Raw genomic sequence first — 27,846 nt, 5'->3', positions numbered from 1 at the left:
TTTGACAAGAAACGTATCGTTTGGTTAAAAACTTTAGAAATAAATAACCGTTCACATTAAAAAAGTGGTCATTGCGTTCAAAAAACTCCACCCTTAAGTGCTGAATGCCCTTTGAAGTAACCTAAGAAACCCCGTAGGTATTAATCTAAACAAAAATCACATCACCTGCGTTAATGACGACCTCACGCGCTTCTTCCTCCGCGAGCTTTTATAGCTCGAGATGGTCATTCTGAGCAACTGTCTCATTGCACAGCTATTGCAAAGCCAAAGTCCATCCCGGTCCACCGCGTGTCACTCAAAACAGCGCCGCAGCTATGGGGATTTTTGCGGTCTAAAGTCATGTCATCTGAGACATTTAATTGGGCTCGGGTCCCCACGGGGCGGGAGGGTGGGGACAGCGGACGGCATTCCTCGACTGCCTGCGCCCTGTTGTGTTGCTCTTCACCGCATGGCTGCTCCAGTCCGGGGGGATAACATGTCACACTCGAGCTGCCGGACGTCCCTCTGACCGATGCGTTGATTATGGTGGAAGAAAGTCTGAATTCCATTTAACATTATTTGGGAGTCTCAAGAGGGGAGTGGAGGTCGACTTTATGCCATGCTGCGGCCGAGAGACGCCTTATACTATTTCTGAAGAGACCTCAGCGGTGGTCTGACGGGGAAAAGACTTAATATTGAGGAGGAATACACCTCTACCTGATTTTAAATCTTTTATTTTTGCGGAATTTCCTGCGTCGGGCTCGTGCTGCTTCAGGTAATAATGGCCTTTTTAGCTCAGATGATTCATTTTCGGTATACCCAGTGCTGGAGATATGCCATGTTTGTAGTAAGTATATACATTATAATGCTGTTTAACAACAATAGGTGCACTATAATGCTATTCCATCAGTATTGGGCGTGTTTTGCTTTAAGAGAGCCTAAATAAAGCCTAAATACAAATGTTTTATTTGCTGGTGTAGGTCATTGAGGTTTGTTGTGTGAGACCTGGGTTAAAGCCCGGATATAAAAAGCCTTTACCTACGAGGGAGGCTTGCCACATCCAGACCTCAGATGTCAACGTTTTCTAATTATTTAATATTTAACCTCACTGCAACTCTGAATGCATGATGAAGCTGGTGTGCTGAGTGTGTACGTGCGTGTGTGTGTGTGTGTGTGTGTTCATAGAGCAACGTATACTTTCCTAGATGTGAATGAATCACGTGATTTATAATTCAAACTGATCACAGCACCTGCTGAGTTAATTATATAGTTGAGTGTGGATGCAATCCTAATGATGTACTAGATCAGAATACAAAATGGTATACTTGGCTTGCACACTAAATTAGTACGTATATGATAACTACTCTGTTGATTGTCTGGTTCTTAATTAAATAGTTTCCCTCCACAATTTCCCAGAAGCTAAGGAGGCATCAACCAATTTGCAGGCACATACAACAGAGAAATGTGGGAAATCACTGTAATTATAAAAACCTGGAAGTGCAGATTTTTATGAGAAATCTCCCTGAATGCCGTTCATCATTACGCCATCACGTGTCTTTTATTGGCCCCTTGTGAATGTGCTAACTGCTCTGTTTTGTGCCTGTGGCCCCGCGAAGGGATAAATGATCACCTCAACCAGAAGAGTGTCTCCTGATAAATCTGAAGTTCGAATCGCCTTCAGCCTCGATGACCCATCAGGTAAACACACACACACACACACACCAAGTCCCCCGCAGACACGCTTGTGTCTCGGTTACCACTTGTTTTGAGTGTCATGGCGCATATTGATCGTCGAACACCCTGACGTCGCTCGGAGCTCTCTACTCTCTCTGCATTTCCAGTATGCGTGGAACACATGCGCGGCATTCCTCCCACCGAAACAGACCAGGAAGCCCCCCCCCCACACACACACACACACACACCTCACACCCTATCACTTTAACTGTGTTCATTCTTCTTCGCCGTCGCCGGAGACAGGTGCTCCCTCTATTTCTGTAGGACCGCAGCATATAAAAACTGACAACCCATGCATGTGTGCAGCTGTGCACCAGAATGCACACACTCACACACACACACGCACACACAAGCAATTGCTTATAAGGCCAGTATTATTATAATAATTATTATATATATATGTTTTTTAAATATTCAATCAAAACTCTTACGGTCCACCCTACCTACGGTGCAAGGTAGTGTCCGTCTGGATGTTTCACTGCAGTGGGGCCGGGCTCTGGGACAGCAGCTGCAGCTACGCAATGGCAGAGTCAGGTTTCCCCTCTAATACTCAGTGTCCTCCATGCCTGATTCACTGTTCAGCTTTTAGAACACGGGCCTATATTTATAAGCAGTTAACACGTTCGGTCCTACTCGGCCCATCTCTGATCCCGCTCGTCTTTCCCTTAGGAAGTGCGATACTCAGATCCCAGCGATCCATTGAACTCTGTGACATCCCGCCTGTCATTGTCACACGGCAACGTGTCCTCTGAATCACTTTTCTTTCTTTTCTTCATTCTTACTGCTGTACTTTTGTTGCTAGCGTGCTTTCTCTTTCTCTTCTCACCTCAACTCCTCCATTTGAGTGGTTTTTATTTTAGTTTGACCTCTTTTTCCATTACATTATTTTTTGGTTGAGTTGTGTGCTGAATTTTATGATAAATCTTAAGGATCAAGTAACAGTACATGGCCGGCTTTTAGTTATTTCTTGTGCTTCCAGAGCTGTTAAGGCACAATCTGACCGCCCCCCCCCAATCACATTTTGGATATTCCCATAAACGATCAGGTGGTCGCCCCTTTGAACACGTGTTCCTCAGCAGGGCGACTACGACCAGTGCTCCATCTAGGGATCATCCTCGAGGCCCTCTCATGACTTCATGCCAGGCATAGTTATAACCCCACACACTATCAATCCAAAGCATTAGAACTGTATTTATTCCACATCATAATTGGCCCCATGGCTGTAGGCTTGGCCCACTGGTACTTCTGCTTTTAGAAAGGTTGCATCATCCCAGGATTCTCCACATGTGTTCCACAACTCCACGGGGACGTTGGTGGCCCGGCAGAGGCTGGTGCAGACAACCTGTCGGTGTCTGTCTGGCTGCTTGTCTGTCTGATCCCTCTCTGTCCATACGTCTGGCCTGTCTGTTCTTTCTGCCCACTGTATTTGTTTGTTTTCTTACCCTTCATGTCCGTCAGTGTGACAGCTCATTACTGCTGTCCAGTAAAAGGACACGGCTCATTCATACATGGTGCAATGTGTTGCCGTGGTGACGTATAAGAGGCCGCTATGGTGTTTGGTTTTGGTCCCATTTAAGAGGCTAAAAGGCCATTAAAGCAGCTTCCTCTTTGATCACCCGATCATTTGGACCTACGTTTGAAAAAATATTCTCTCTTCCATAAGTTTCAAATCTCTGCAGGCTGATTATCGTAGAGCACTTTGATGGAAGCAAGGAAATCAGTGCAAAGATGAGATTACAGTAACTATGTACATTTCCTATAATAGTGTACTAAAGTCGAGTTTTGAAGTACTTTTTACTTGTATTTTCAACTTTTGCAAGAATAAATATCAATATATATACAACGTTTACCACAACTGGCAACAACATGAATATGCCCCTTACCTATAAATCAATAATAATTAGCTACTACTATGATATATATAATAACATGATATTCTGAAAGGAATCATTCTGTATAATAAGTGTTTTTACTGTTAAATGTTAAACAATCAGTATCATTAACAATATCCAATATTGTGTTTTAGTATGTCAGTGTATATATAAATCATTTTAGTCATTGTGCATATTATAATATAATGCATTGTGTTTCTATAGATGTGAAAGATGTGGAGGACCTTCCTCAGACTTCTCTGGACCTTGAACAGCGACTGCAGGTATGCGGTCCTGCTTTCACATTGCTTTGAACACACACACACACACACACACACACACACACACACACACACACACCTTGTTTGGTTGGCAGAGCAGTGCACGAGAGGACAGGCAACGACTTTAAATCCAAATGCTGGGAAAGGATACGTTGCCTTTTTAAAGGAAGTGTGCACACCTGCCCTGCACTTGGATGCTTTTAGTTGCATTTCTTGTGTCTTAATGATTTATTTATTTTTGAATCGATCTAATGGAATGTTAAATAGCAACTAAGTTCCCTCTTTGATTGTTTAATTTTAAATTTTAATTTGTGTATTTTATTCAGTCAATCATTGCAATACAATATTATTCTGTATAATATACAAAACAGAAAGACTGAAAATGTATAGGTAGAAGCAAAAATGCTTATATATTCCGATCCTAAATTATTGTTATCAAATAAATCAGATAATTAATATAAAAAATAATATATATAGATATATATATACAAATTATAAAAGAGCTGAAGGTAGGTTTGAGAAGCAAAGTTTAGGTTTAAAACTGTACCTCTAAAAAAAAAAAAAATGTGATGGTGGAATTTCCCCCTAAAACTGTTCATGGTCGACACAGAGTTAACATCAGGAGCAGCTCTGGTTAAAGCGTATCAACCTTGTAAATCAATGTCTCCACTCTGTGCGCTCAATCTGCTATTTGTGTTGTCATTGAATTATCCTTCAACGGGAGCCAGAGCCCGGGTCACAGAAAGTGCACGTTGGCTTAGAGTATCAAATGAGAACATTAGTAGCAGGCCGATGAATTAAAACGCTTCTGCGCCCTAGCACAAGGCAAATAGAGGTTTATGTTTCCCATTTATTGTAGTTGTGATTTTAAAAAAATCAATATTTAATGTATAGATAGGACTGTAAATGTTTTCAATGAGCGTACCATGATTTCAACGTGCAATATTCTGATGTGGCATCGGACTTGTCTCCTACTGTAAGGCCTTCCGTGGTGTGGCGAAAAAGCATTTATATCTTATACAAGTAATTAAGTAAGGTTTATTTTTATTGCACTTATCACAGACAGTGTCAAAGTGCAGTACAGCAGTCATTTAAAATAATTTGGCAATAACGGGGGCCAAAACATTTCAACAGCTAAAAGAGAAAAGTACAATACACTGTAAATCATGGCGCAGTAAGATAAATAAACAAAGAAGATAAAAAGCAGGCCACATAATACTTAAATTAACCAAATGCCAGTGTAAACGGGTACGTTTTAGATGCAGTTTAAATGATACTATTGGATCAAAAAAAATCTTTAGGGGTGCAGGCCGAGCATTCCACAGCTTTGGTTCTACTGCCTCAGAAGTAATATGGAGACAATTTAGTTTTGTTGACCCTAACTGACCACCTCACTGACTCATCTCTCGCTCGCTCGCTCTCTCTCTCTCTCCCTGCAGCCAGTGCCCCCCTGTGGCTCTCTGAGAGAGAGCGTTCAGGTCTACAAGGAGCACTGCAGGATGGCGAGAGATTTCCACCAGGTCAAACACGAGATCGCCGTGATTGAGGACTGCAAGTGAGTCCCTGGGAATGCCTTTTAAAATGAAAAATAAATAATGTCTGGTTGGCAGGTTGCAGGTTCAAATTACGCGCTTGGATCAGAAGTGAAAGAAATGTCGTCTTCCTTACTCGCAGCTTCTTGGCTTAATGAAATGTTCAAATATCAACTCACTTGTACACTCTTGGGTAATATTGATTCAAGGAGAACAAATACGAATGTTGATTCTTTTATAATTATATTGGTCGTTTATTGTAATATCGGTGGGAGTTTGCGTCGTAAACATAGACCACTAGAAATGTGGGTCAACATGTCCACCAGGGGGCGCATGTTTATAGCTTTCCAACAGCAGCGAGCACATGATCTACAGGGCCCTTTCCAGAAGGTGATATTTGAGCAGCTGGTAGTGTGTGACTTTGATTTCAAATCTATTTCTTATTATTAGAATACATCTTTTAATTAGAAACTAGATGAAACAAGTGTGTTATACATGGGAATGAGTGTATATATGAAGGTTGCACACTGGCTTTCTTTCTTTGATTCTGAATCATAGGGTAAGAAATGTGGGAAAATAACATCGATACTGCGGCGACTATTACACTGCAGCCCTCATCGGGATGCTCATTGAGTGAGACCTGCTGTGTGCTATAATGCACACAGTGTATGTACTGTGGGTATGCTTGCACATAAACAGAGGTGTATAATACACACACACTGCACACTGTCCCCTGTGCCCTCAGCAGCTGTGGGTAGGATTTTCAAGGCCCCACCAACACGCACACAAACACGTGGACATACACACACGCACACAAACACGTGGACATACACACACACATGCACACAAACACGGGCACATACACTTTCACACACACTCACACAAGTACATGCACATACACATTCACAAATGGAACCACACAAATAAACACCTGCACATGGACATATACATGCACATACACACGCACACCACTTGGCGGCACCTCCATAGAGAGCAGCAGGCAGACTGGTGTGATGAGTATAGCCTTGAGTTTAGATAAGAAAACGATGAGTCAGTCCTGTAGAAACTCGTAGTTCTCTTTTTTTCCCCTCTGTAGCTCATGCCAACATCCACTGACACACACACACACACACACACACACACACACAGTTAGATTCACACTTAAAGTAAAGTGAGACACAACTAGAGTGACTGTAATACCAATTGTGCTTTCAGGCCGATACTCAAAATGCAAATTCGGAGACAAATACTTCATTTGGAACATTGAATAATCTTTTTGTGGAAGAGCGAATATTTCTTTGGCTTTTGATAATTGACCGTGATACAATGACAGTGTTGTTAGTTCCCATATCATTACACAAAGATAGACAGGAGACAGACCTAGTGATGTGTTGCAATGACGACAACGGGAACAACACTAACACACTGCGGGGGGATTTTCCAGAATTCACTCCGTCACACTGTAACACTGTTTAGTGAACTTTAACTTTTCAAACAATCCAGTTCTTCAGTTGAATTATTCCTGTAATACCAGTCAACAGAATCACAAGACTTCTCCTGAGTGTGCATAGAAACATTGACCCAGACATTAATATGAGGCCTAATGTTGTTGGAACTATCATTACACAAAAAGGTTACACAGGAAATTGCCCATAATTGTCCGAGTTTTCAAAACATCCATATTAGAAAGGTTTAAAATTGTGTTTTGTACGCAGTGTACGGTATTCTCTAATGTGATAATATATTACTTGCATCATCCAATATTTTTAAAAAGTTTTGTGAACAATTTATATCAGATTTGGTTTGATTTCTATGGTTTTTTTGGACTGAAAAAGATTTTTAGGCTCCCTCTGTCACATAAACATGCATACTCTCATATGAACATGCAGGCTTGTTTCTAATAAAGGAAACTCAGGACAACGATAATGCATCTCAATCGCTGATCTTTAACCGCAAACCACACTAACCCTAAAACCAGTGAAATGCTGTAAGATATGCAATGGGTTATGTTAGAGTAGCCACATGCCTCTCCTGTGGCCATGCGCGTGTTTGTCATAAAGTATTACAAAATAAATAAAAAATATGCTTTCCAACTCTGATGGAATCCCCAGCCTCTGAAATGTGTAAAAGCTGAACATGGATCGTGGATGAGGAATTACACAAGGATACTTTCCACTAAGCAGTTATGTCTATTCAACATATTGCGTCTTACTCGTGGATCCGGTCTCACAGGAAATGAATAGTCTAAACAAGTTAGTTTAGACAAAGGACAAGGCAATTTCATATTAATTATCGGTTCATGATTCCAAATAAGCTGCATTTTAATGCTGCATTATGTTGGACTCAATAAGGTCAAATTTGATTGTAAGTTGATTTAAAATATAATGAGAAACATGTAGTTTTAGATGAGTTATTTTAAAGGTTAACGTGTGATTCAAATGCAAATAAAAGAGTAATACAATTTAAAACACTTGCATCTCGATATCACATTCAAATAATCTTTTTTTTTATATTGTGGCATACCCTGGATAAAACCTAATCTAATTCATATGTATATGTGCTTTTAATTGTGGCAAACCTATCACATGTGTGTGTAAATGTAGCTCAAAGAAATGTAGGTTTGAGCCTTTTAAATAATTTAACATTTCAACCTCCAGTGACTCATAAACCAGGGGCCAATCCTCGGCTCCCGTCAGCGCTGTGGCCTTGAACGTCGAATAGAGACCCCTTTTCTTCTTTGTTGATGCTGCTGCTATGTGACTTGGCACTTCCCTGCAGTAACACAACACTGACATTCACACACTCTCAGGCGTGAGGACATGACTCGCACGTCACACACGTCACACACTCGTACACTGTGGTGCGTGTGTGCTTACGCTGCCGTTCAAAGTCCAAAGGCTGATCTCTTCCCAGAGTGTAGGAGCTCTGTTTGCCAGCGGTGTCGGGTCATCCCATCCCAACCAGAGCCGCCGTCATCCGATTCAACTGGTTTCATTTAGGAAAGGGAACTAATGTTAGTCTGTGTTGTTTATTCTGCAAACAAATAACTTGAGTCTTCTTTTCAGAGTTTAGTGGAATTCTGCTTCCAGGCTCTTCATCATAAACCACTACGTCTGTGTCTTAGGACTCAGCACGCCATCTTCCTTTATGCATGAGGCACAATTTGCCTCATACACCTTATACTGCCTGAAGCCACATGTTGTCATCGCCTCTTCCAGAGCGACAACATTCCAGAAGCAACTCGGCTGGAGAATCGAAATTGCTCGTAGTTATGAATGCGAGGGATTGTCTGCTAATTCGGGAACCTGTTGTGGGTGTTTCCCTACCTCAAGTCAAGTGTAAACAATGTCCAGGTTGTTGCAACTAAAACAATATTAAGCAGGAAAAGATGGACAATAAACGGATGATAAACAGTAAAATAATTGATTTAGGAGAAATTCTATCCTGATTTATGCATTTTGAAAATAAATGTAAACACTTTAATTTTTTATTTATTTAAACCTTTTCATTTCACTCTTAGGCGCAAGTTGCTGGCAGAGCTGGTGGAGGACGAGAAGGTTGCCATGGAGATCGCCCGTCTCGAGGAGGAGTTCCGGCGTCTGACGGAGGAGAACCGCACCTTGATGACTGTCCACAGCGAGCGCGCTCAGCAGCTGGAGAGGCTCTGCTTGACCAATCGAACGAGGCGGGACTCCTCGTGACCTCTGACCTCCTGCAGACCCCCCCCCCCCCCCCCCCCCGAGGGCCTCCAAACATCCAGCCGGACTGCCGGGACACCACGCAGACATCAAGGCCCAGCTCCAGTGTTCGTTCTTCATAACAACAGTCAGTGAATCAGCTCCAGAAAGGCGTCGTGTTTACTCGTGTCTGAGTCATTCGTTTGAACCACAGACTCGCCGTCATCATCTGTGTGAAGTAGCGATTCTACCGAGCCGTGACACAAGGCCACTTTTTATTGGGTTTTGTCATTATGTGATCTCGCAGAACCTTTCCTCGTCGCCATTGCATTACCTCACCGTATATATATATTTATACAATTTCAGCTGTCCGCGAATCACCAGATATGCTGATATCTGTCTCCGGGTCCTGTCGAGACTCAGATGTGTTGCCTGAGGTCTGTGGAGGGAGCCAGCGGTGGTGTGATGTGGTCCAAATGTTGTATTCTAAAGGAGTGATCCCCCCCACCCCTCTAACCTCTCTCTCCCACTTGCCTGTCAACTTCCTGTTATAATAAAAAAAAGGATATGAGACAAATATTTTAGTGTCGGGGATTGGGAAATTATAGCCATTTGTGAGGAACAGCAAAAGAAGAAGAGTGATTATCTATTTCACAAGAAGTATCTGCTGCGACACAACCCTGTATGAGTTGTACATTTTCTTTGGATGTCTCGCCCACCTGTAGAAGCGGAGGTATGCAACGAGGTGAAACTGTTGCTTACTCGTCTATTAATAAAGTGCATTTTATTTGAACACTAGCATCAGTTCCTTAGTGTCGTTTCTCGCCATGCTTTCGGGTTTTGTGCGGGCTTCATGACCATATTTGTTGTGGCGCTTACGGGAAAAAGGAACTAGATCTTTTTTTTTTTTTTTCATGATGTGATGCGCTCAGTCTGGAATTCTGTCTCCTGATTGGCCAGTTTGACACCGGCGGCCTTCTCTCTTCCTCCTTCAAAAACCATGTGACATTGACGACTGTGCTGTGTGGAGATGCTCGGTGCACTTTGTTACACTCTACTGCACGGCGCCTTTATTACCTTCGCATTGAAAATGCGGAAGGTTATGCTTTGATCGCCGTGTATTTGTGTGCGTGTTATTCGCATAAGTAAAAAAGGATTAAACCGAATCGCATTAAATTTGGTGGGATGATTGGTTATTATCCGGGGATCGATCGGGTCAAAGGTCAAGGTCATGAAAAGGTCAACATCTTATTTTTACCATAGCGCGGTAAATTTTTATGCAATTGGCATGCAACTAATGCCAACATGTTCATAATTCAATGCCCAATCTTGTGATATGCGAAGGTATGCGCTCTACCGAGTGCCCATTCTAGTTCAATGTGAGCAAGTCCATTATGAAGAAAAAAAATGACTTGCTTATTAAAAGTTTATCATTAACACATTTTCTGGCAGCTCTCAAGTGGCTCTATGGTCATCTTTATCATCGTACCGCAGATATTCGACAATTAAATACACGGCCAAAACAGCTGCTGACGCCTCAAAAGCCTAAAAGTTTACAAATTAATATTTGTAGGGAGAATTTATCAATTACAGTAGCTGTGTTGGTTCTGTTTTAAAGCTGTTGACTTACTGTGCCTCCACCGGCAAAGCTCTCTCTCTCTCTCGTACACAAACACAGTTAACAAAGATCTTGAACTGACGCCACAGAAAGATATGCTATAATATATATTATATGTATATATGTCCAACTGAGAAATATGAACTTTTAGATTAGCATATTGGCCTCAATGCAACTTGCACTGGCTGCAATTAGTCAAGTAAATCCAGACAACGTTGAAGACACAGACAATAGATAACACCCTGTTGGCTTTCTTTTGCCAACTATCTTAATCTGATTTTATAATCTCTGTATTGTGTAAATCTATAAAGGTTTTTCTGGGAAAAGTCTGTTGGTCTACCAGACGAATTGGTGTGTAGCCTATGGGGAAAACTGCTCGCTCATCCTATATCAGCGGGAGTCTGAGTCAGCACTCGATTACACCCAGAGTTGTTGCAACACACACACGTCACACACACACTCACACACACACTCCCTCTATCTCTGCCCTCCCTCTCGCATACTCACACACAAGCCATATGACTGAGTCAAGCTCAGTTTTGAGTTTGTACCAGAGTTGAGATAAGACTTTCTGGGAAGCGTCGCCCGGCTGGACCGCATTCCATTTACAAATAGCCATGTGTGCTCAACAGCTGGCACTTCCTTTCACGCTCTAAGAAAACGTGGATATATAAAGTCAGCCTTTTGAAGGTAGGCATGTTTTTGTTGTTAATCCTATGGAGAACATTGTAAGCATGTACCCTGAAAGGGAATACGCTAACTACAAGTGTGTGTGTGTGTGTGTGTGTGTTGTGCATGCATATAGATGTCCCGGATGGCCACGTCTGCCTCCCGGTCGTCCGTGTTTACGTTTGAGTCCACAGTGCATTCCTCACATGTGCTGCGCTGCCTGGACGAGCAGCGGCGGCGGGACGCCATGTGTGACGTCACCGTGGTGGCGGAGGGTCACCGTTTCAGAGCCCACCGCTGCGTCCTCGCTTCCTGCAGCGAGTACTTCACGCACCGGATCTCGTCGCTCGCGCAGCACGGGGCGGTCGTCACGCTGCCGCAGGAGGTGAGACGAGTCCCCGAGAGAAAAAGAAAGTAGATGCAGACAAACCCCCGCTGACAAATAACAAGAGTGGGTAAAAATGAAGTGATAAAAATGACTGAAAGGTTGATTTCCTCCGGAGGTGTTGAGGGTTCACAGTGACCTGTCAGCTTGGCAACACACACTGCGTGGCTACACCGTTTGCCTTTGAAGGCTTATCAACATTAACATGATTGTGGTTCTTAGTGGTTTCCAGTCTGCTACTAGTAGGGAAATAGAAGTAAAGTTTAACATATTCTAAGTGGGGCTTTAGGTATAACCCTGAAGTTAAATTTAACACACTTAACACAATAAGGCTGAGAATTGTCCAACCTGTTAATTAGTTTTTAAGAGGAAACTTGTTGGTGCTGATACAACAATTTGCATTGACACGTTTACAAAATAAATAAAAAAAGTTACAGAATTATTTCACACACAAGAATATTCATTTGCATTAACACGACAATTTAAATCTACTTGTTTTTATTCAGCTTCTTGGGAACAGAGAACCGAACAGAACATAGAATGTATTGGTCAGTAAAGTTGTTTTGACCGTGGGCTTTATTTCATCAAACCTTTGTGATCGTTTCCTTGGCCTACAGTATGATATGTTTGATTATTGATTGCAATCCTTGAGAATGAACTTGAGCCTCAAGATTGCTTATTGAATGGCATTTACTTATGCTATTACTTATGGTAATTATGTTATTTTTATATTTTGTCTTTCTTGAAGAAACGTTACTTTCTCGATTGTTGTTGTTCGGAGCTTGTACTCGTGGTCGAATACACTTATTGTAAATCGCCTTGGATAAAAGCGTCTGCTAAATGACATGCAAAAATGCAATAATTCATGTCACTTTTCCCTTTTGTCCAGGTGACCGTCGCCGGCTTTGAACCCTTACTGAAGTTTGCCTACACATCCAAACTCCTCTTTGAAAAAGACGACGTCCTAGAAATCCGCAACTCGGCCTCCGTTCTGGGTTTCCGAGACCTCGACGAGGCCTGCTTTGATTTCCTCCTCCCTAAATTCTTCTCCAGCGGCAAGAGCCCCGCCCCTGTTCCGAGAAAGACCTGCTGCAAGAAGGAATGCAAGAGGCGAGTGTCGAAGGAAGGCCGCCGCGTCTTTGACTCTGACGACGCGTTGTTGGACGAAGAAGAAGTAAAACCGGTCGCTGACTCACCGGCTCTCCGGGAAGTGACTCGCCACTGTGACAAATCGGCGAACGGCAAAATAGAAAGTCTGAACGCCACGGGCGCTGGTCCACCTGCGGCCGAAGGGCCGAACGAGCGTTTCACGCAGCGTCCCAAGTATCGCAAGTTCCAGCTGGCTTGCAGTAAAGAAACGTGTCTTCGGGAGAAAAGTCCGAACGATCCCGTAACGGTCATCGAGAAGGACCGTGACCTCGCTTGCCCTCCCTGCTCCAGCAGTGTGAACGGCAAGGATGACGTTGAATCGGCTGGTAATTCAACCTCTATTTCCACCAGGCAGAGCACAAGACGGGCGGATGACCCGCGGAAAACTGAAATACACCACCAGGAAGCGGTGGACGAGAGGGGAGCAGAGGTTGCTGCGAGCGAGAGAGACATAATCGAAAGGCAGAGCCAATGGAATAATGAAAGAGAGATGGAAATGGAGGAAGACGTCAGCGCCACGGACAGATCCGGCGTCGAGAGGTCGTCGTCGGGGTTAACGTTGCACCGCGGCCCCCCGGGTCGGTCGCCGGGCCACAAAGGGTTCGTCGCGGACGGCAAGAAGGACTCTGGTGCACTAGCGCCAGGGTTCACGCATCAAAAAGCAGAAGATCGGGTAGAAGCAAAGTGGGGAAGGGCACATGATGGGATGGATTCTGGCCAGCGAGAGAGACGAGACACTGGCGGCTTGGAGAGAGCGAACCTGTCGAATGACGCGAGAGACACGCGCGCCGTGGGAAGAGGGGCGGCCGAGCACCTGGCCGAGCAACCGGGGGCCGACACGGGCTTCTCTCCGCTGGATTTTCAGGACCCCGATGCAGGAAGTTCCTCTGATACAGGCAGCGGCGGGCGGGTCCTGAGCACATCTTTAGAGTGGCTGAAATTCAATAACCTCAGCTCCACGAGCACAAGCTGCGCCGCTCACCAGGAGCCGGACCGGAGCAAATGTTTCTGGACGGGAGCGGAGGAGCTGTCCGAGGGCGAGGGGGCGTCTCGGTCCGGCGCGTCGTCGCTCAACTCGGGGGAGGACGGAGACTCGGAGACCGAAACGGAAGGAGACAGCGAGTCCTACGCGAGAGAGAGGGCCAGACAGGTGAGCGGTCGAAGCGCCGATGGGAGCCTCCGACGTCGGTCCTGTGAGTCCACGTGGCGGCCCTGTGGAGTTCAGGAGTCACAAATGTTCGTCGATTACCTTTCACTGTGTGTTCGAGATAGAGTCGGGGACATCGTATCGGAGAACAAACGAGTGTTTGCGTTCATATAACGGAAAGCAGAATCCCTTCAGTGCCAAGTTAATTATTCACGGAGTAGAAATGATGACGTGAGTGTGTGTGTGTGCACACACGTGTGTGTTGCGACAGCTTGCATTTGTCTTGCTGATGAGTTCAGAGTCCAGTTCATCTGATATTGGCAGCTTCAGCCGGATGAGTTGACAGTAGCTACAGGCGACTCCATCAACAGGTGTTGCCGTCCAGGAGGTGTGAACTAGTGCAGACAAAGCAAAGGTCATTTCAGAGGGGGACAAATGTACTTTTATTTACTCTAGATACAAAACTCACAAGATTGACTCTGCGCCAATAAACCAGCGAGAGTACGTTTCCTGTCACACGTTCCTGTCACACCCAACACAACTCCTCTCAGAGTTCATGATTAACAGATTGGTCGAAATATAACTTGCTGTTTAAATTCTAAATCTAATTTGACTTTTGATTCATTTCGTGTTTTGCTCAAATTCGTAAAAGGCTCCATATGTTTTGGGGATAATTGATTATTTCTTTATAAATTGTTTTTTAATAATAATTAAAAAAAGATTTTCTTGAAACTAAATGTTCCTAAAAGATGGTACCCTGTTGCAGACATAATTACTTGTTAAAAGCAAAGCTTATGGCGAACAAATATAAATTATTGTCATTATTCTCTTGCCATTACATTGCGTCATCAATATTCAAAATGATACGCTATACAAAAATGTCTATTCCCACTTCAATGAATTTTATGATGCCCTGAGATTAGTTACATTTCCTTTGTTCTCATCTTTATTTCTTGTGATGTTCGGACAAGAAAATTAAACATGTCTGTAAAGCAGGTGTGTGTGTGTATGTAGGTGTGTGTGTGTACTAAAGTTACACTCCCATGACATCCACAGTCTGACGTCATACAAAAAGTCAAAACTATTTTATATAGGTTTTGTGTGCATATATACACACAAAACATACATAAAATAGTTTTGACTTTTTGTATGACGTCAGACTGTATAAGTAAGTATATGTATATTTAAATATAAGTGTATATATGTATATTTAAATATAAGTATATATATATGTATATTTAAATATAAGTATATATATGTATATTTAAATATAAGTATATATATATGTATATTTAAATATAAGTATATATATGTATATTTAAATATAAGTATATATGTATATTTAAATATAAGTATATATACAGTATATATACATAAATAAAGCATTGATGTTGGCTCCATTCAACGATGCTATATTTTCTGCTCGGGTGTCCTTAGGTGCAGTTGCCGTTCACTGTGGAGTGTATCGTGGATCTGAGCAGGAACGACTTCCAACAGCTGCTGAAGCAACAGGTCTTCACGCGGGAACAGCTGGAGTTTGTCCACGACATGAGGCGGCGCAGCAAGAATCGCCTCGCGGCCCAGCGCTGTCGCAAGAGGAAACTGGACTGCATATACGACCTGCAGTGTGAAATCGACAAGCTGGTAAAAAAAACTAAAAACAAAAAGTTATGAAATCATGAAGCACTTCTTTGTTCCCAGAAATGTTAACCAAGGTGTGTGTGTGTGTGTGTGTGTACTGCGTTTCACAGAAGACAGAGAGGGAGAAACTAATGATGGAGAAGAGCCACTTGAGCCACATGAGGTCCAAAACATGCCACAGTGTGGCTGCGTTGTGCCAGAGGGTCTGCAGCGAAGCCCGCCTGCAGCCCCAGCAGCTCCAGGTGTTGGCCCAGTACACCTCCCCGGACTGCCCTCTGTCCTCTTTCTTCCCCCACATAGACGCACTGCTCTCACAGCCCGAGCTGCTACTCCAGCCCCAGGCTTCATTCTCGGCCTGTCTGGCGGGCTTCGATAAGTACACGGCGTCCGAGGAGGCTTCGTCCAACTCCAAAACAGATACGGTTACAGGTGATGGCCGACATTCACTTTAGATACACGTTCAGCGCACATAACTAGTTATTGAACGCTTCCCCACTCTGTGTATCATACAATATTTTCAGAAATGACCACATACTGTGGACTAAGCACAGGCTGCATAGTAAGGTAGAGATGTATGTGTGATAGATTTATACATTTAAGGCCATAATCAGAACAAATTATCATTAACTCCTGCTACCTTTTTAAGATAAAACATATAAATTAATCTAAGAGATAAGGAATATATTCCACGTGTCAAAAACCATTCATTTGACTTCAATTATATAAGTCTCTGATGACCTATCGTGAATTTTTTTTTTTCAAACTTTGCAAATGGATTATTAGACTTAGTTTACTGGTAAAAGTGGAATATGACCCGCTTACAAATCAAGTCCGCCAGGGTGCATGCTGGGAATGTTAACATGTTAGCATTGAGACAATCACAACTTCAATCAGAAATCAAAAGGGAACAATGGTCTCTTTATTTAGAGAGTGCTTCACTGCTTTATTACCTCAGGATAACGCACCTCATCTTTACACAGACTTTAATTATTCAACTTTTCTTCTAAAGGTTCTCAGGTGGCAACAGGACAATTCAGCGTCTTTGTAGACAGTGTCGGTTCACGAAGTGACGGTGCACAAAAAAAAAAAACATGCGACACAACGAGCATCATGTTTACCTTCTGGTCATACGTCTGGCTGAGATATTTCCGGCCGTCATTGTGGTCGTCGCCACGGTGACAGCTCTCAGAGCTCGGCTTGGACTCGAGTGCCGTCTAGAGAAAGTGCACCTTGACCAACACGAACGAAGCAGCTGCACTTTTAGGAAGAAAAGCTGCCTCGCCCAAGGGGATGAAAAGCATTCCCATTATTTTGTCCCACATTATTTTGTTGGACTCTTCTATTCTATTCTATGGAAATATTGTGTGTCCAGCAAAACGTGATTATCTTTAACACCCTTATCTAAATGATTGTCAAGGGTCAAATGAACAATGTAGCATTACAATGGAGTACAAGCACAGCAACGTGGTTGTGTCTACTGTACTATCAACACCACCATTATTGTGTATTAATAAGTTATTCCATTTGATTTAAATCTTCTGACTTTCACTTATAACATTTCACGATAGTTTGTTCCTGCGTTTGGGAGATTTACATCAGGACTCTTCACAAAAAAACAGTTTGAATCGCCTCCTGATCAAGTTTAACTGTTTTATACGTGCGTATATTTATAGATTTCTTATCTATGATAATCACAACTGTGCAGCTGGTCTTACATTATTTGTGTAAATATGAAAATCAGTTATACGTTGATTTTATGAGGAAATGGTGAGTGACATCGTATTTTTGAGAACATTTTTGCTTTAAGAAAATGCAGGAATCCATTATGACAAGTATTTTTTTTCCAGATTGATAATCATTTGATGCGTATTGCATGATAATGCTGGTGCTTACCGCCCTCTAGTGGCAGTGCCTGTGTAGTCAGTAGACTGAGGGGGTGTATGCAGCACACACACGTTCTACGACTGCGTTCCTTTATTTTTACTGCATAAGAAACGACTTTATCTTTCTATCATAATGTCAAAATGGATTTCTGCAATATTTTTTTTAAAGCATGAGTGAAAAAGAGCCCTTCCACATTGAAAACAGAAAATAAAATGCTCAAAACAGCAACAAGATGTTTATCCCTCAGTTGTGAAGATGATTCTTAGTGCAACGCATGATGCGATATTCTAAAAAATAAAACAACAGTGAGGTTAATGATATGGAAAGTGTGGGAAAGCTCATAAGGCTTTCAGAAGACTCTCAACCTGGAAAGATATATTAATGATTAATACTGCACTCAGTCTTTCATATTCCTCCCTCCTGGATCGCAGTCCCCCTCTCCCACTTAGTCTCCTCTCTGTTACTTTTAAGTTTCTCTTTCTTTCCTCTCTTTCATCAGTCCTCTACTCCCCCCTCTGTCTCTCTCTGGAGGCTATTTTAATTAGACAGAGATTGCAATTCCATCTCTCAACGTTCCTTTGTGTGAGCAAACATAACTTAACCGCTCGACAGAGAATTTATCAACCTAGACTGAGATGTGTGAATCACAGTGATACTGATCATGTTCACAAGCTCTTTGTGAACTTATCACAGAATACAAGGAAGACCGCAGTGGGGCAAAGGTCAAGCAGGTCAACTTGGCCTAATAGATTTTGGCACCTGGGAGTGGGAAGCAAGAGTTGCTGAGGTCCCAGGGCTTAAGGAAGAGGAAGGTCAACCCTCATAAAGGTAATTTACTTGTGAAAGCATGTTCACACGCTGTGATTAAGTTTCTAATCCAGTCTCTCTTAACCCTCCTGTCACCTTTAGGGTCAATTTGACCCCATTCAATGTTTAACCCTCCTGTTACCTTTATATTTACTGACATATTTTACCCTCGGGGTCAATTTGACTCCAGCAATTAAAACCTCCAGAAAATTATTAGAATTAATATTGTTTCCCAAGTTTAAGTGTGAGGTACTTTATGTTTCTTTGTTGACGACCTAAATAGCCCTTTAAATATATAAAAAAGTTGATATTTCTTATATGTTTGACAGTGAAAAACAGCCTGGGGTCAAATTGACCCGAAAGAACACCGACATTAAACATTGAATGGGGTCAAATTGACCCTAAGGTAACAGGAGGGTTAAGTGGTCGCACATCAATTTAACTTGTATGTTTGTGCGTGCGTTTAAAATCCCAAAGTGTTTTATATTTGTTGTTTCTCTGTGGGAAATGAGACATCCTGTGAAACACACTATATGAATCATGTCTCCTTATGAGGGCATACAAGTCCAGTGAATATGATTAGAAATCGAGGATTGTGCATTGCTTGCGCTGTTACTAACGTGACAACAGATGGCACCACACGAGCAGTTACTGACGGCGAGATTCAGAAGACTCCCCATCAGATCATATTCACGTTTTCTTATATCATCTTCTTGTCGCCGCGTTACGTAAATCGTCTCATGGTCTCCACTGAATGTGTTTTTAATCTCAGAGTTATTATTGCCGGTAGACGTGTGAAATTCTGTCTGGAAAACATTGAAAATGAATTTGCATATGATCCTGCTGCTGTTTACCTGCATGCACCTTTGATGAGCCGTCTGTCTCCTGTCGCTGCACCATTTAAGTGTTGCTTTTCTCCCATCTCATTTCCTCCTCTAGCGAACTGCTTCTCCTCGTCTCTCTCTCTCTCTCTCTCTCTCCCTCTGAGAGAATATGTGGGTGTTTTCTGTAGGTGGTTCTCTGGCACCAAAGAGAACACAATATGTCGGGCTAGTAATCTCCAGTCATGAATAGTTAGATCGGTGCCAGCTGTTGTCATATAAAGAGTTAACGGACCAAAAACTTTTCAGGGAAGTGTTCCAAATTGAAATCAACGTTTAATTGTCGTGTTTTTGTTTTGAATTGCATCTTCCAATGACGCCCACTCTCACAACAACAGCTTGTTTCTTAAAGGAGTGTGTAGGATTCGTATGCGTCTAGCGGTGAGTTTACAGATCGCGTTTCACTAGTTCAACACCTCCGCTAACTCCTCCCCTTTCCGAGCGTGTGTCTGAGCACTACGGTGACCTTCAGGTAACCTTTGACGCGTGAAAGGCTCTCACTAAAGCCAGTGCTTGGTTGGTCTGTTCTGGGCTACAACATGGCGGACTCCATGAAGAGGGCCGGGTCCCTGCGTAGCTGTGAAGGGCTGATTCTAATTCTAATGAACATATAACCATGGTTATTTTCAGGTTCATTATACATGAAAATCTAGTTATGAATATTATATTCAGTACACACTATACACTGTTCTTTTGTGTTGAGTTACTTAAGTCGTAATTCTCCCGCTTGGCATTTTTAGATCGCTTGCTGGGCTGTTGGTGTTTTAACATGAGCCAAGAGCAGACGACCAAATCTAATCCCTTAGGCAGAGAGTAATCCAGTCATGTGGCTTCCTCATGAGAACCTGCAGGTCCTTGATCATTAAGGACACACACACACACACACACACACAGTGTCTCGGAACTATATAGTGATCACGAGGCTGTTCCTGGTTCAAATTTAATGAGTACACATTGAGGTCACATTCTTGTGTTTCAAAAGCCAGGACTTGTGATATGACTTAATTCTCTTTTTAAATTTTTTTTTTTTACTACTTTACAATAAATATGAAAAAGTAACAATGCACAGTATAGGTGTAACCCGCAGTTTGTCTCGGTTCATTCGTGAGACAAAACATTCACTTCTTGTGCTTGGACAGAATGTGTGTGAGCGCGGACGGCGCAGCGCCATGCGGACACCCCGTGATGTCACGCAGCCTCGTGATGAGTGCAACTAACCATGTGAAATTGTAATCCTGTGCAGAGGTCATTGTTTAGGCCCCATCGGACCAAGAACTCCTCGAACACATGACTGTGATCAGGCTTATAAAAACAGGGCTGACAAACAGCAGCTGGAGGAAACACTGGAGCCTACTGTTCGTCATTAAACACGTTCTCTACATTTGTCTCGATGGCAAGAGATTCTTCTCTTTTTTTGCAGGTTTGGCAAATTGGACACCCAGGGACTTGAGTATATGGAACAACTTTAGTTATCTAAAGTCATAAACACACATTTTGGCCTGCATGCGCAGGGTTTATATAATATGCTGCCCATACTGTCGGAGAATGAAAGAAAGAGGGAGGCGAGAGGCTGGGGACACGTATAGACGACTAAAGAAAGACACTGAAAGCAGCCATATTTCAAGAGGACGGAGAATTCTTCAGGTTATAAACAATAACTGAGAATGAGAGTAGTGGGAGAGGAGAATACAAGGTGTAATATGCGTGTGTGTGTATCCAAGCCTGGCTGGGAATAGCTTCTCGCGGATGTTGAGGACAACCATGAAAAATGATCTAGTTACCATGGATACGGAGGCTTTGGCAAGTGAACTCATGAGAAAGTCCAGTTTTAATCCAGACAATCAACACAAATTTTCCTCTTAAAAAAAAAAAACCCAGATGCACAAATGAATCACTTAAATGTTGCAGCCAGATCGAGCGCTGATGGAAGCAAACGCTGTGCAGAAAGGCAACCGCTCTCTTCCGTTAACGAACAATCACGTCTAAAAAATTTAAAAAAACGTTGATCAATCACTTTAACCTGAACTACTCCAGGGGAAATAGGAAAATACTAATAGCACGAGGCAATCTCTGGGCTATTTGTGTATCTAATTGTCATCCTTTTGTTTTGGGCCCCCCAACCAAGTTTTTGCTATAAATAAGAATGTGTTGCGACTTCGTCGTCAGGTATTGGACAAATGTTACGAAGAATAACAAAATGCATTAACCAGCATTACGCACAAAAAAGCATGTAATTAACTTCAACTCATAATAATAATGATAAAAAACATGTGCACAATTCACATATTCAATATTGCTTTCTTTGACTCTTGCATGAATAAACAGTGAAGGAAGCCTGTATGACAACCTGTTTACGGTGGCGGTGAAGGTAAATAGAGGCAGAACAACATCACAGTGGTGAAGAACCAACAACACAACTCCTGTTTGCACTCTAATTACTGCACTCTTTGTGGGCGAGTTGCATCGAGTTGGAACTCACAGTATGAAGAGTCACTAAAAGTTTGGCTCCTTACTTCTTAGTCCGTTTACAAACTCGGTTTCTCTCGTAATTGGGCACCGAGAACCCAAACAAACCACACACAAAAAAAACCGAAATGAGATCTTTCACCCTGGTTTGGATCAGATCTGTACTGTGTTGTACTGAGATGTCCGTGGTATGCCCGCCCCTCTTTGTACTGATTGTCTTTCCATCGTGTTTGGTGTCCTTTCCTTATTTAAAGCAGCCAGAGCAGCTCATCTGCCTGTTGGAGTCGAGCTGAGGGGAGATGGTGTCCGGTAGCACGCTTTTCAGGATGTCATTCTCTGTGGCCATGATGTGCTTAACCAGGAGGTTCGCAGCTTCACCGATATTGAGATTATCCTAAAAGAGAAGAACAACTGGAATTAGTTTTTATTTCTCTTTTATAACATGTAGATTGTAATTGTTGTTTCGCAGTTGTATTTCCTTAATCATATAACCTGTCATTTTGATTGTTTATATTGTTTTGCATCCGGACAACGACAAAAGAAAATTAAAAAAACATCTATGATCCCGATTTATGGACTAAAAATGTATTTTAATGGTTCTGTTTGGGATAGTTACTCAAACAATCATCGAAGCTATGTCAGTAAAATACATAATGTTCCAGTTTTAGTCTGCATCCTGTGGAGGTGTTAACCTCCAACATGTTGTAAATATGGGTAACGAGCATGCTGTCACCTTAATGTGTCTGAAACTACTTCTAATGAATGCTGTTCATATGTTTTCCAACTGCAAAGAAGAACATATACTGTATGTCTGTTTGCATCGCCGACTTATGACTTTTTTTGGCACCTTATAACCTTTAACCTTTTAGAATGTTGAGTCTTGATGCCACAAGAATGGCAGCACACTTCTGCAGCTCCAGCCTCCAACACGTTAGTGTCAACAGAGGACGTGTGGATGAAAAAATACTGTTGCCGAATTTATACTGCAGAGTTTTTAGATTAGTATGCGGAACGAGGTGAATTCAAATTGTCGTGCATTACAGAAACTATTTTTTATTATTTGGCATCTCTATATTTACATATATATAGTGTACAGAAATATATATTTTTATAAAAAGCTTACCCCATATCATAAATACTGGGGATGTACCTTCTATTCATAAACTATTCTTTGCCTGGAAACAGAACTCTTTTCGGATCACCAGGCAGGGAAATCAGGTAACAGTCCTCTCCCACTTTTAACTTGTTTTGACCCTGCTTTTCAAATTCATCTCGCAGAGCCACTTTTCACGAGGATATGAAATTCCAGTCTGTGGGGACGTCTTTCACTGACTGAAGTGACCTGATTGGGGGATGATCTCTACTGAGTGTGTCAGCCTGCCATCTGGCCCATTCACCAACATTGTGATGAATAGAGCAATACTCTGATGTGTTGGTGGAACACATTCATTTGCATTATTTAATGATGCATTATGATGCATTATTTGATGCATTATTTAACTCGACAAATTTCCCCTTGGGGATTAATAAAGTATATATCTATCTATCTATCTATCTATATAAAAAGGGTTCGACACTGACGTCAGATATGAAGCTAAAGCCCTGGACCAGTTAGCTTTAGCTCAGGGAAAAGACTAGAAACAGGGAAGAGCAGCTAGCCTGGCTCTGTTTGAAGGTTTACATATAAGCAGCAACTCTAAAGCCCTTTACCAGTTAGCTTAGCTTAGCATAACGGCTAGAAACAGGGAAAAGCAGCTAGCCTGGCTCTGTTTGAAGGTTTACATTCAAGCAGCACCTCTAAAGCCCTGGACCAGTTAGCTTAGCTTAGCATAACGGCTAGAAACAGGGAAAAGCAGCTAGCCTGGCTCTGTTTGAAGGTTTACATACAAGCAGCACCTCTAAAGCCCTGCCAAGAAAGAATGCCGAAACATAAACCATCGCTAACAACACAAAATGTTGTTTTAACACGAACAAAAGATGTTGCTAAGTTTGGGGGCGACCCAATTTATATTATTTAGCAGATGGCAAGAAAGACATGGGAAATGGGCTTCGGGTCTGGAGGAGTTGTAGGCTAACATTTATAAATAGCCTAAACTGTACACGCATTGCACTGCTGCGTTCTTGCGTGTCCGATGGCATGTACTTGGAGTAAAACAAGCTGTATGAGTTTTACGACATACTATATGGTGCTATGACTTTTAAATGACTTTACTCGTATACTATGACGTTTTTACGAGGTACTATATACTATAACTTCTTATGACACACTGACATAAAAATGTCACGACATACGGTGTAATTACTTTCTTAATGAGTTTGTATGACATGCTAAACTATAACTTTTTCTGATGATATTTGTCTGGCATACTTTACTGCATTTGTATTATGTGTGACCGATACTTATACCTGCTTGTGAGTCAACTGAAGCCTGCGCCACTAGGTTTGAAATTCACTGGTGGAAACCCTGCTGCTTGTAGACAGAGTTACCTCGAGACAGAACCAGGCGAGCTGATTCGCTCCATTTCCAGTAATGATGCTAAAATAATCTAAACTAAGCATCTTCTGGCTCCAAGTTCACATTTACAGACCGATATAAGAGTGGTTTAGAGCTTTTCAGGAAAAAAAAATGAAATATTGGAGAAACTAAAACCATTCTTTTAATACAAAAGGCCCCAGAATAGACAGATGCTAAATACAACTACATTATGGCGAATTATCGGCAAACAAGAACACCTCGGCCACACTCTGGTCTCACCTTAGCCGAGGTCTCAAACCACCCGATGAAGCCATGGTCCTTGCAGAACTGGTCCATTTCGATGCCGTTGTTGGTCAACTCCCTGCCCTGGTCACACTTGTTAGCCAGGAGCACAGTGGCAATGCTCTGTCCATTAGTCAGCATGAGTTTGGAGTCCAGGTCCTCTTTCCACTTGATGACGGCCTCAAAGGATGTGGACCGGGCTACATCGAACACGATGAAAGCGCCCATGGCTTCACGGTAGTACACTCGCGTCATGTTTCCAAAACGTTCCTGACCTGATGATGAACAAAAGACCAGCACGCAGGGAGCTTCATTCATTAATGTGGCAACACCGTTGTCAGTTTGATAAGAGACTCATTGTCTTGCAGCAAAGCAGAGCTCCATTGCGTTGAGCTGTTTCAGACTAAGAGCCTGCACTTGCCTGAAACAGCACATTCCTGTGGTCCTACGGTCACGTTGCACTTAACTAGACGGTCAATGCAACAGCTTGTTCCCCGTTGATAATTGGCCTAAATTACACCTGAAAATAAACTTTGTCCCAGACTATAGCGGTACGAATATAACCATGTAAAATGTCTGTGTTCAACTCTACATGTATGTGTATTCATCCACGCTTGGGTATTGTCCAATTAGATAGATGAGGAGTGAGAACAGCTGTAAACATTGTGCTCTGCTGTCTAATGCGAGTATACACTACCGTTTAAAAGTTTGGGATCACTTAGAAATGACTTTATTTTCAAAGAAAAGCATTGTTTTTTTCAATAAAGATAACATTAAATTAATCAGAAATACACTCTCTACATTGTTAATGTGGTAAATGACTATTCTAGGTGGAAGTGTCTGGTTTCTAATGAAATATCTCCATAGGTGTATAGAGGCCCTTTTACATCAACTATCACTCCAGTGTTCTAATGGTACATTGTGTTTGCTAATCGCCTTAGAAGACTAATGTCTGATTAGAAAACCCGTGCAATTATGTTAGCACAGCTGAAAACAGTTATGCTGGTGATATAAGCTATACAACTGGCCTTCCTTTGAGCTTGAAGTTTGAAGAACAAAATTAATATTTCAAATATTAATCATTATTTCTAACCTTGTCAATGTCTTGACTATATTTTATATTCATTTGATAAATAAAAGTGTGATTTTTCATGGAAGACACAAAATTGTCTGGGTGATCCCAAACTTTTGAACGGTAGTGTACGTGTTGGTCCAAAACGGATCATATGCTGCGTCGGTGTAGTGCATCCCGCTTGTTTTACATACCATGCCCTTTCAGCGGAAAATGTACATGTTTAATAAATATTAAATGCATGAGTCCATTTTCGCTTCGCTGTAGAAACACTTTGACGAGACTAAATGCTGCTTCATGAGTAAGAGGAAGTGAAAAAAATAGATGGAGAACTTCCCCCCCCCTTCATGCAATAGAATGATTTCTCAAAAAGGAACTGGGCAGTTCACGCATCACACATGCCACTTGACAGGCTGTCATTCAGAACATGTATGGTGCAATCTACAGCTTTACATTCCACGTCAAACATGTTAAATGTACCACTCCATAGATTATAAGAAAGCAGAATTCCTCAGCCCCTACTTAGTGCATTCCTTCTCCTCACGAGGATGAATTACGTGCAGGTAGATGAGACCAAATTTAGTTATAATCGCATTTGACCACTTGAAGCACGTGTGCCTGCCTGTGATTAACTAATGTTTTACTTTTTATTTTGACGGCAATGAGACCCATGTGACTGGCCTTAAAGTCTCCTCACATGGGCCTAATCACATGAAGCTGCATCATACCTTGAATGCATGACTGAATGATGGTCTGTCCAGATAACCAGTGTGTGTGTGTGTGTGTGTGTGTGTGTGTGTGTGTGTGTGTGTGGGGGGGGAGATACGCATACTGCTCTTCACAATGACAGTGCGTCTTTTGATTTGTGAATATTTCACAATTTCTCATGACTCACTCATTTGGAAAACAAGTCTTATCTTCACAAACCATCAACTTTTCAGGAACTAAAACAAACAATGTTAAAAAACATTTTTTCATTCTAATAATGATAAGTAGAGGTCCCTTAATTATGCCACATATTTAACACGAACATATACTTTAAGCTTTAAATAATTTGCAATTAAAATGCATCATCAATAAGGCTTGACCCATCGCTGCAGTTAAATTAAAGTTTGAATTCTCACAGTAACAGCCGGTCGTGGATAACTTTTTACATAACAAATAAAGCAAATAAAATATATTCAACTTTCTAGTCTACTTCTCCACTGCGCCCACCTGCAATGTCCCACAGTTGGAGCCGGACAGTCGCAGAGTCCCAGTTCAACACCTTCAGGGCGAAGTCCACGCCGATGGTGGCCCGGTAGTTGGTGGAGTAGGTCTGGTGGACGTAGCGCCGGATGATGGACGTCTTCCCGACCCCGAGGTCTCCGATAACCAGCACCTTGTACAGGTGCTCCTTCCGGAGGCTCTGCATGCCGTTGGAGTGCGCTGACTGGTTGGGCATCTCTCACTTGTCGGATCTCAGGCGCAGCAGCAGCAGCAGCAGCTTCCAAGAACTTTGACTTGGTATGAGCTCCCCCCCCGCACACACACACATCCAACCCCCACCCCCTTTATCCCGTGTGTCTCCCTCTGGTGGGAGTCGGACACGTGTGATCTGCTCACGGCCTGTGCTGCTTCTTGGGAAACTTGTGACCACGGAGAAGTGCGCACGGTTTACGAAAGGCGTTGCACAGTAGTTCCTGTTATCAGAGTCTCTAGTCCAATATGTACTGCTATATTTATGTGACTTACATGGTAACCCATGGTTACGTCACAATGCGTAATAGTCGCCTCACAATGCGTAATAGTCGCTTCCTTATACCCAAAAACAATTCTAAGCTTTACACTGAAAAGGAGAGAAACCTACAAGCTTTCCCCCCAATGCTGAATGCAGTCACGTGCACCTGGCCGAAGAGGGAATCAGCTCCCATTCATACATTATGTCATATTCATTGAATTAAATATTTAATTTGTATTTTACAAATTGTACAAATAACAAATTGTCTCAGTGTCTACAATCTGTACACAAAAACACCCCCCCAAAAAAAACCTAAAACCCAGGAAAAAAAAGGAAAAAAACCCTTCTGGGGAAAAAGGAAACCTGGAGGAGAGCAACAGGGGAGGACTCTCCTATGGATGTAATGTGCAGTACAGAGGACAATTGAGAAGGAATACATTCAATGAATAATTTCAATGAATATGACAGTAGATAAGTATAGTTATCATAGGCAGCATCCCACACGTCAGAGACCCATCGATCCATCAGGCAGGGAGCGTGGGAGGAGGACAGTGGGACAGAACAGGACAGTCATG

At 42.3% G+C, this 27,846-nt stretch overlaps 3 protein-coding genes across 3 annotated transcripts; 2 read left to right on the top strand and 1 right to left on the bottom strand.

Annotated features, from left to right (window-relative positions):
• Positions 1 to 409: 409 nt before the first annotated feature.
• map3k7cl (map3k7 C-terminal like) lies at positions 410 to 9,872 on the top strand. Its single transcript, XM_056409566.1, has 5 exons — positions 410 to 754; positions 1,596 to 1,677; positions 3,810 to 3,868; positions 5,305 to 5,420; positions 8,918 to 9,872. The coding sequence occupies exons 2-5, from the start codon at positions 1,602 to 1,604 to the stop codon at positions 9,096 to 9,098; spliced, it is 432 nt and encodes a 143-aa protein (XP_056265541.1). The 5' UTR covers positions 410 to 754; positions 1,596 to 1,601; the 3' UTR covers positions 9,099 to 9,872.
• Positions 9,873 to 11,041: 1,169 nt separating this feature from the next.
• LOC130190340 (transcription regulator protein BACH1-like) lies at positions 11,042 to 20,636 on the top strand. The gene is made up of 5 exons (XM_056409701.1): positions 11,042 to 11,382; positions 11,498 to 11,746; positions 12,636 to 14,045; positions 15,480 to 15,686; positions 15,794 to 20,636. Exons 2-5 carry the CDS (start codon positions 11,498 to 11,500, stop codon positions 16,133 to 16,135), a joined length of 2,208 nt encoding a protein of 735 aa, XP_056265676.1. The 5' UTR covers positions 11,042 to 11,382; the 3' UTR covers positions 16,136 to 20,636.
• A 414-nt stretch (positions 20,637 to 21,050) lies between these two features.
• rab38b (RAB38b, member of RAS oncogene family) lies at positions 21,051 to 27,039 on the bottom strand. Its single transcript, XM_056409712.1, has 3 exons — positions 26,767 to 27,039; positions 24,477 to 24,754; positions 21,051 to 22,115 (listed from the first exon to the last, which is right to left on the bottom strand). The coding sequence occupies exons 1-3, from the start codon at positions 26,993 to 26,995 to the stop codon at positions 21,966 to 21,968; spliced, it is 657 nt and encodes a 218-aa protein (XP_056265687.1). The 5' UTR covers positions 26,996 to 27,039; the 3' UTR covers positions 21,051 to 21,965.
• Positions 27,040 to 27,846: the final 807 nt, after the last annotated feature.

Source organism: Pseudoliparis swirei, chromosome 3, assembly GCF_029220125.1.
Source record: "Pseudoliparis swirei isolate HS2019 ecotype Mariana Trench chromosome 3, NWPU_hadal_v1, whole genome shotgun sequence".
Lineage (NCBI taxonomy): Eukaryota > Metazoa > Chordata > Actinopteri > Perciformes > Liparidae > Pseudoliparis > Pseudoliparis swirei.
Note: the sequence above shows the minus strand (reverse complement) of the source record. Positions and strands in the feature narration are given on the sequence as shown.